The sequence below is a fragment of the Bison bison genome, unplaced genomic scaffold, assembly GCF_000754665.1.
Source record: "Bison bison bison isolate TAMUID 2011002044 unplaced genomic scaffold, Bison_UMD1.0 scf7180017864389, whole genome shotgun sequence".
Classification (NCBI taxonomy): Eukaryota; Metazoa; Chordata; class Mammalia; order Artiodactyla; family Bovidae; genus Bison; species Bison bison.
This window is the reverse complement of record NW_011494961.1, coordinates 7,078,821-7,088,660: the sequence shown is the minus strand read 5'-3', so window position 1 is coordinate 7,088,660 and position 9,840 is coordinate 7,078,821. Positions and strand designations below refer to the sequence as shown.

The following is a 9,840-nucleotide window of genomic DNA, read 5'->3' as shown; positions in this document are numbered from 1 at the left end:
TCATGGGAAATAGATGGGCAAACAGTGGAAACAGTGGCTGACTTTATTTTTTGGGGTTTCAAAATCACTGTAGATGGTGACTGCAGCCATGATTATTAAAAGACACTTACTCCTTGGAAGAAAAGTATGACCAACCTAGACAGCATATTCAAAAGCAGAGACATTACTTTGCCAACAAAGGTCTGTCTAGTCAAGGCTATGGTTTTTCCAGGGGTCATGTATGGGTATGAGAGTTGGACTGTGAAGAAAGCTGAGCACCGAAGATTTGATGCTTTTGACTGCGGTGTTGGAGAAGACTCTTGAGAGTCCCTTGGACTGCAAGGAGATCCAACCAGTCCATCCTAAAGGAGATCAGTCCTGGGTGTTCATTGGAAGGACTGATGTTGAAGCTGGAAACTCCAATACTTTGGCCACCTGATGCAAAGAGCTGACTCATTGGAAAAGACCCTGATGCTGGGAAAGATTGAGGGCAGGAGGAGAAGAGGACAACAGAGGATGATACGGTTGGATGGCATCATTGACTCAATGGATATGGGTTTGGGTGGACTCCAGGAGTTGCTGATGCACAGGGAGGCCTGGCGTGTTGTGGTTCATGGGGTTGCAAAGAGTTGGACATGACTGAGCAACTGAACTGAACTGAACTGAACTTGAGCATTCTTTGGCATTGCCTTTCTTTGGGATTGGAATGAAAACTGACCTTTTCCAGTCCTGTGGCCACTGCTGAGTTTTCCAAATTTGCTGGCATATTGAGTGCAGCACTTTCACAGCATCATCTTTCAAGATTTGAAATAGCTCAACTGGAATTCCATCACCTCCACTAGCTTTGTTTGTAGTGATGCTTCCTAAGGCCCACTTGACTTCACATTCCAGGATCTGGCTCTAGGTCAGTGATCACACCATCGTGATGATCTGGGTCATGAAGATCTTTTTTGTACACTTTTTCTGTGTATTCTTGACACCTCTTCTTTATATCTTCTACTTCTGTTAGGTCCATACCATTTCTGTCCTTTATTGAGCCCATCTTTGCATGAAATGTTCCCTTGGTATCTCTAATTTTCCTTAAGAGATGTCTAGTCTTTCCCATTCTATTGTTTTCCTCTATTTCTTTGCATTGATCTCTGAGGAAGGCTTTCTTATCCCTCCTTGCTATTCTTTGGAACTCTGTATTCAAATGGGTATATCTTTCCTTTTCTCCTTTGCTTTTCCCTTCCCTTCTTTTCACAGCTATTTGTAAGGCCTCCCCAGACAGCCATTTTGCTTTTTTCCATTTCTTTTCCATGGGGATGGTCTTGATCCCTATCTCCTGTACAATGTCACGAACCTTCATCCATAGTTCATCGGGCACTCTATCAGATCTAGTCCCTTAAATCTATTTCTCACTTCCACCGTACAATCATAAGGGATTTGATTTAGGTCATACCTGAATGGTTTAGTGGCTTTCTCCACTTTCTTCAATTTCAGTCTGAATTTGGCAATAAGGGGTTCATGATCCAAGCCACAGTCAGCTCCCAGTCTTGTTTTTGCTGACTGTTAGAGTTTCTCCATCTTTGGCTGCAAAGAATACAATCAAGCTGATTTCGGTGTTGACCATCTGGTGATGTCCATGTGGAGAGTCTTCTCTTGTGTTGTTGGAAGAGGGTGTTTGCTATAACCAGTGCGTTCTCTTGGCAGAACTCTATTAGCCTTTGCCCTGCTTCGTTCTGTACTCCAAGGCCAAATTTGCCTGTTACTCCCAGTGTTTTTTGACTTCCTACTTTTGCATTCTAGTCCCCTATAATGAAAAGGACATCTTTTTTGGGTGTTAGTTCTAGAAGGTCTTGTAGGTCTTCATAGAACTGTTCAACTTCAGCTTCTTCAGCATTACTGGTTGGGGCATAGACTTGGATTACCATGATATTGAATGGTTTGCCTTGGAAACGAACAGAGATCATTCTGTCATTTTTTGAGACTGCATCCAAGTACTGCATTTTGGAGTCTTTTGTTGAGTATGATGGCTACTCCATTTCTTCTAAGGGATTCCTGCCCACAGTAGTAGATATAATGGTCATCTGAGTTAAATTTGCCCATTCCGGTCCATCTTAGTTCACTGATTCCTAGAATGTCAATGTTCACTCTTGCCATCTCCTGTTTGACCACTTCCAATTTGCCTTGATTCATGGACCTAAGATCCAGGTTTCTATGCACTTTAAAGAAGGCACTTTACCAGGGGCGTTTGGAATGTAAAAATAGTTAGCCTCTGTTTTAAAGGCATGTACTGTTGAAAAGGGAAGGTAAGACAGGTATAAAACACTACAATAAACTATTAACAGTAATGCAGTGATGTCCTGACACAGACACAACCACTATACAAGAGGCTGTTGTGTCACTTCCCAGCTTGTGTAAAGTGACATCACGTCAGTGGCTTGAAATCATCCATGGTGGGAATAATTTACACCATAGAAATTAGCAAAAGCTGCAAATTAGGGAGTTCCTCTCCCTCTTCAAAGCCCACTGTTAAACATTTACCAGCACACCACCAGATTCACTCCGTGTACGTCAGGTGGATGCAAGGACCTGCACACACTCCTCCAGCCGCCTTCCCTATCTTTGAGGAAGGGAGCTCCATCCTTTCCGTTCTCAAGCCAAAATCCCTGGAGTCATCCTTGACTGCTCATTTGTTCTCACACCCCCATCCAATTCATAAGCAAATCATTCTGACTCTAGTTTTAAAATATATCCAGAATCTGACTGCTTCTCATCATTTCCATTCCTACCAGCTTATCCTAGTCACTGTCATCTTCCCTGGATTACTCAGTAGCTTCATCCCTGGTCTCCCTGCTTCTCCCCTCACCCTCATACAGCCTATTCCCCACACAGCAGCCAGAGTAATCTTGATTTAAAAATGTAACTCAGATTATGCTATTCCTCTGCTTAGAGTCCCCATTTCATTCCTTAACAGACGTCCCTAGATCTTCCCTGATCACCCCAACCAAGCACCTCTCCAACCTCTCCTATTGCCTGTTTTTTTTTTTAATTTATTTATTTGGCTGCCCTGGGTCTCAGCTGCAGCACAAGGGAACTTTTAGTTGTGGCATGTGAACTCTTAGTTGGGGCATGTGGGGTCTAGTTCCCCGGCCAGGAATTGAACCTGGGACCCTTGCATTGGGACTGTGGAGTCTTAGCCACTGGACCCCCAGGGAAGTCCCCTCCTGCTTGTCTCTTAATCTCTCACTATGCACAGGTGGAACTCCTGCCACATAAGCCTCCTTGCTGACTGTCCCATACTGGAATGTTCCTATCTTAGCAGAACCACACTGGTTGTTGCCTCTGCCTAGAACACTCTTCTGCAGACTTCTGCATGGCTGGATCATCATTTCCTTCAGTTCTTTACCTAAAAACAAAAGTGAGCGAGCCTTCCCAAGCCACCTTATCTACACTTCTAGAATTTATCCCCCACTTTATATCTTCTTTTCCTGCTTTTATAAAAAAAGTACTTATTATTTTACTAGATATTTTTACTTATTTTTCTTTATTGTTTCTCTTCCTCCACTAGAATATAAGATCTATGAAGGCACAGGTATTTTGAAGTGTTATTCACAGTGGTAACCCCAGCGTCTTAGAATAGGATCCAGCACACACAGTAAGAACTCAATGAATATCCATTGAGTAGATGAATAAATATATTAACTTAGGAAGATTTTTCCTCCAGAATACATTAATGGGAGAATGAGGTCAGTCTGAGTGGGATGCATTAAGTTCCGTTCAGTTCAGTCGCTCAGTCATGTCCAACTCTTTGTGACCCCATGGACTGCAGCATGCATTAGGTACCTAGTAAATATTCTCCACCTTTGGAGGTTTTCCAGTGAGCACTAAAAAACAAAGAGCACCTGCTCACTGCTTTGAAATTTAGTAAGCAAAAGGAAGGAATTAAATAACACTTTGCCTTTCAATAATGAACTGCATTTCATGGAAACAAAATAGTTCTTCTCTACAAGATTCCAGTTAATAAATGCAGAAGGAATGTTGAATTAGAAATTGTCATTATTTTAAAGAAGAAAGGAGGAATAAATTAGGAGTTTGGGATTAATAAACACAGACACACACACACACCTCCCAACACACAATGGATAACCAACAAAGATCTATTGTATAGCACAGGAAAATATATTCAATATATTGTAATAACCTCTAAGGGCAAAGAATCTGGAAGAGAACATATATATATATATGGATATCACTATGAAGTGAAGTGAAGTGTTTGTCCCTCAGTCATGTCCAACTCTTTGCAACCCCATAGATTATAGCCCGCCAGGCTCCTCTGTCCATGGAATTCTCCAGGCCAGAATACTGGAGTGGGTAGCTGTTCCCTTGCCCGCAGATCTTCCCAACCCAGGGATCAAACATTGCAGTTTCAATTCTTTATCACTGGAGCTACCAGAGAAGCCCACACCTAAAACTAACACGATATTGTAAGTTGATTATACTTCAGTAAAAACTTTAGAAAAAGAAATTGCCATTTTACAGGCCCTATTGATAAATTGGATCTAGGCAATAATTACAAAGTCTGCTAAAACCCCTGGGTCAAATAATAATAATAAAACATAACCACAAAACTTTAAATTACCTTCACAACCAACTTCATCTTCTCCCGTGATACAGTCCAGCTCACCATTGCACTTATACTGCTTTGGAATACAAACACCCGATTTACAGAGAAAACCTTCACCTCGGCAGTCTGTGCAAACACAAATAGAAGAGGGGATTTTTTTTCATTCTTAAGATGCAATAAGATGGGATCTTAAGTCAATGGGAAAGCTGCTTCTGTTTTCTTAGAAGAAAGCACTTGGGAGTTTAAAGGCTGGGTTCATCTCTACCTTTACAGCACAGCTCATCACTCTTGTCTACACAGTCATTGACACCATCACAGGCCTTCTTCTGAGGAATGCGTTTCCCATTCACACATTGAAAGGAGTCCTTTTTTGGAGGAGCTGTAAAGTGGAATTGTCTGTGTGAAATTTATTTAGCAAGTTGTGGATGACATCTTTATCACATGTTTGGAATAATGGGGGCATGAAGATAAATTCAGGCACAGATAAAAAGTGATATAAAATGCACGACTGGTAGCATTACCATAATATATTAATAGGGAAAATAAATGCCAAACCTGGCTTGTGGAGGCCCTTTGCTAATCTCTGAAAGCCAGCATTTATTGTGGAGGCTTCTTCTGAGACTGGGAAAGGGGATCCGGGAATCCGGAGCCCTTGCAAACACTGGTGCTCACGCACTTCTTTCATGCTGACCCAGCCCCACCCCGAGGCTTACTTGGGCGGTGCCATTTACATTTTGATGGCTCTTTTTTTTTAGCACCAAAAAGGATATGATCTTTAACACTGTATATATAGCTAAAATATTCCAATGTCAGGATGAAGGAGAAAAGCAGCAATGATTGTCTCAAGCATAGATGCGATCACTTAACCATTTTAAAGGAATATGTAATCAGCTGGACTCCTCAAAGGAGATGCTGAGTTTCTTCTAATATTTACTTGTGTTTGCTACATCAATTTTAATCCATATGTTCAAAGAATCAAAGGGGAATCAAACAACTTTACTTCCCATGTAGGAAGTAAAGGATAGAAGGATATTTGAATGGAAAAAAAGTACAATAGGGGAAAAGCGCCGATTTGGGCTCTAAAACCCAAAATGTGATTTTGTCATTGTGTGTGACTGGCAACAGGATATCCGTAATTTGTTTGTTTAGTACAGACTTGGTGTGAAATAAACAGTCTCTAAGGAAGGGAAAATATTGGGCAAGTACTCCACTAACCTGCACTCTCTGTGTAACACACCACACCAGCCAACCCCTCCGAATTGTGTACTCCCTTAGTGAAAGTACATTCAGCCAAACTGGTCTCTAATCCTCGACAACGCACATGCAGACATTCAGCAGAATTTGGATCAGGATCTCTTCTATAAGTATCAAGAGCACCCCTGCAAATCAAACAAATGAAACGTTAAAGTAGAATAGTTAGTGCTTTGTGTTTCTAATTCTACTGGAGGAGGTGAGGGACTAATTTCCTTTTATTTTCTATGTATGGGTGATAGGTTAGGCAAGATGCTTACATTCTCTGAGCTTCCATATCTTCCCCAGTAACAAGGAATATAACTCCCTCACTGAGTTTTGTAAAGATGAACAAAAACAGTCAATTTAAATTGACTGGAAAAGTTCAAAATACAACAAGCAACCAAAAAGCAAAAGCAACCTGTTTGATTTGCAGGGGTGCTCTTGATACTTATAGAAGAGATCCTGATCTAAATTGGTTTCTCCTCCTCTGTTTCTTGTTAAGAAGAAATGCCTCTTTGATCAAACATTCCTGATTTCTTTCCAACCTGAGATGTGTCATCCTTGGCCTCTCCACCGGTTAACTCCTCTTTTCTCCAGAAAAGGGAGAAGATTAATTTGATCAGGAAATCTTGGAAATAAAAAGCAGGCCAGGTCAACCCTGCTCTTCCATTCTCCCCCTGCTCCATGCTGAGTCTTACCTGGTTGGCCCCATGGTTACCTGGGATCAGGGAGGTTGAGTTAGTTTAATTCTAACAGTTGCCTTAATTCTCTACTTTTATGCTAAGCTATGACCTCAATTCAGTCTTGACAGTGTCAAGTGGTATTTTGACATCTATATGCCATTGCTTGGACTTCTCAGTTTGTTCAGAATTTGTGTAGCTAAGAGGCTACCTCGGTGACCCAGTATCCTAGAGATGGTGAGTTACAGTGAGCTTCCAGAACATTCAATTGCTCTCTGCTTTTCTATAGAAGTTAATGAGGGAAATGGGTTAAAAAATAAAAGGTTCAGCAAAGATGCAGGAGGCAAATGTAAGCACAAAATTAAGCAGTAATGGCAATGTAAATATCTGATAAATTATAATGAAAGGGAAAAAGAGAGCAATTAAAGGGAACAAAGATCCATAATGAAGATATAGCACTCATGAAACTGTGCCAAACTGAGTCGAAATATGAGAACAAATGGGAGTCATTTGGGGCAGTCTGACAGGTGAATAAGTTGAGAAATCTCTCAACATATGACTATCTGAAAGTACTAGATAAATGTCCTCAATGAGCTCTTAAGGAATTAAGGGAAATACCCACTGGCTAAATCAGAGAAGTCTGTTCATGAGCTTATACAAAGTATGATAAGAACAAAATACTGGGAGATCAAAGAGTGAGAGAGTTTGCCATTAGGTTGAATCATAGGTTGTAGGTCACAAACTGTCAAAAATGAGAACTACCTAATGACTCAATTTAATGATAAGAGACTCTCACTAATGAACTACTAGCAGATGTGGTTTAGAAAAAAGAAAATTGAATGAAAAATGAAGAAGTGAGATGCAAGAAGCAACAACAAACCAAGAAGTTGGCAAATATGAAGTCCATCTGAATAACCACTGACTGAACAACAGTACTCAGATCAGATCAGATCAGTCGCTCAGTCGTGTCCGACTCTTTGCTACCTCATGAATCGCAGCACGCCAGGCCTCCCTGTCCATCACCAACTCCCGGAGTTCACCCAGACTCACGTCCATCGAGTCGGTGATGCCATCCAGCCATCTCATCCTCTGTCGTCCCCTTCTCCTGCCCCCAATCCCTCCCAGCATCAGAGTCTTTTCCAATGAGTCAACTCTTCGCATGCGGTGGCCAAAGTACTGGAGTTTCAGCTTTAGCATCATTCCTTGATAATTGCTTATTACATAATGATAGCAATTAACTTCAGGAATATATACAAATAAGGTGGAACAAAATACTGAAAAGTTGATATGGAAACAACATTCTCTGTATTATTTCTGAAGAGGGCAAGAACTTCATAATTTAAGGATTCATGGTATAAACGTGAAGATAACCATTAATGGAATAGAAATAGGATATATATGATTTTCAAACCAAGTAGAGGAAGAAAAAGAAGATTAAGAAAACAACAACAGCTTTATTAACCCAACAGAATTTTTAAAAGGAAGAAACAAGAGGATATGAAAAGGGCAAATAATAAGCCCCAAATAAGACAGGAAAATCAACAACATAAATAATCACAATAATGTAAATGGACTAAACTCTTCAGCTATCATCATATTGTATTTAAAAAAAAAAGAGATATATGCTGTTTATAAGGGACACACTCAAAAGATAAAGACCTTGAAAACTTACAAATAAATAAATGGGAAAATATTTGAATAAAGCAATTGACATGATTTTTTATTCTAATGGAATAAAAATTTTTATTCTAACACATCTATTATGTAGAACCCTGCATATGAAGCATTTGAAATATACTCAGTACAAAGGAAGTCTCAAAAAATGTTTAAACAATTGTCCTCATGTGGAGAAATTCTCTCTCCACAATACAATTAAATAGGAAATTTATAACAAAAAGTTAACCAAAAGCAAACTAATACATTCATTAGGAAAGTAAAAAAAGAAACTTCTAAATTATGTTTGAGTCAAGGGGGAATTATACTGAAAATTAGAAATATTTTGAACTGAACAATAAATAGAATACTCACTAGTAAAGGCATGCAGATGAAGCATTAACTAGAGGGAAATTTGTACCTTAAATGCTTATATTAGAAAGGAAAAAAAACTGAAAATTGACAAGCTAAGGATTTAACTCACAGAATTAGAAAGAATACAATAGGGAAAAGCAGAGAGAGAGAGAGAGAGAGCCAAAGATAACAGCAAACATTAATGAAAACAAAGAAACAAGATTTACAAATATAAAAGCGAAAGACATTAATCCAATAGACGAATCTTTGCAAGGTTGATGAGAAAAAATGAGAAAGAAAGAGTATACAAACAACATTAGGTACAAAGGAATGGACATAATCATAGATGAATAGAGACAGTTATGCATGCAACTGTACGGATGCAAATGTAGAGTATGCAACTCTACGGATCAGCAAAGGATTTGCACCCAGAGACCTGAGCAAACCTACAGTTTGTGCACTCAGCAGTGTTCTAAGTACTAGTCAAGCATAAACACATTTCATCCTCATGACTACACTGTGAGGCAGGCAGTATTCTCAGGTTACATTTGAGGAAGTTGAGGCATGGAAAGACAGGGTAATCAAAAGACGAGTAGTTGGAAGAATAAAATCAGCCCTGGGAAAAACCATTATATCTACTACTGCGGGCAGGAATCCCTCAGAAGAAATGGAGTAGCCATCATACTCAACAAAAGACTCCAAAATGCAGCACTTGGATGCAATCTCAAAAACGACAGAATGATCTCTGTTCGTTTCCAAGGCAAACCATTCAATATCATAGTAATCCAAGTCTATGCCCCAACCAGTAACGCTGAAGAAGCTGAAGTTGAACAGTTCTATGAAGACCTACAAGACCTTCTAGAACTAACACCCAAAAAAGATGTCCTTTTCATTATAGGGGACTAGAATGCAAAAGTAGGAAGTCAAGAAACACCTGGAGTAACAGGCAAATTTGGCCTTGGAGTACAGAACGAAGCAGGGCAAAGGCTAATAGAGTTTTGCCAAGAAAATGCACTGGTCATAGCAAACACCCTCTTCCAACAACACAAGAGAAGACTCTCCACATGGACATCACCAGATGGTCAACACTGAAATCAGGTTGATTATATTCTTTGCAGCCAAAGATGGAGAAGCTCTAACAGTCAGCAAAAACAAGACCAGGAGCTGACTGTGGCTCAGATCATGAACTCCTTATTACCAAATTTAGACTTAAATTGAAGAAAGTAGGGAAAACCACTAAACCATTCAGGTATGACCTAAATCAAATCCCTTATGATTATACAGTGGAAGTGAGAAATAGATTTAAGGGACTAGATCTGATAGAGTGCCTGA

The 9,840-nt window shown here is 39.8% G+C and overlaps 1 protein-coding gene across 1 annotated transcript in view; it reads right to left on the bottom strand.

The window, feature by feature from the left end:
• The window catches only part of CFI (complement factor I), a 50,996-nt gene that overhangs the window by 19,001 nt on the left and 22,155 nt on the right, over positions 1–9,840 (bottom strand). The window contains exons 6-8 of the mRNA XM_010858546.1: positions 5,804–5,967; positions 4,854–4,967; positions 4,604–4,714 (exon numbers count right to left, since the gene is read on the bottom strand). Coding sequence (XP_010856848.1) covers positions 4,604–4,714; positions 4,854–4,967; positions 5,804–5,967 — 389 coding nt within the window. The remainder of the gene's footprint in view (positions 1–4,603; positions 4,715–4,853; positions 4,968–5,803; positions 5,968–9,840) is intronic.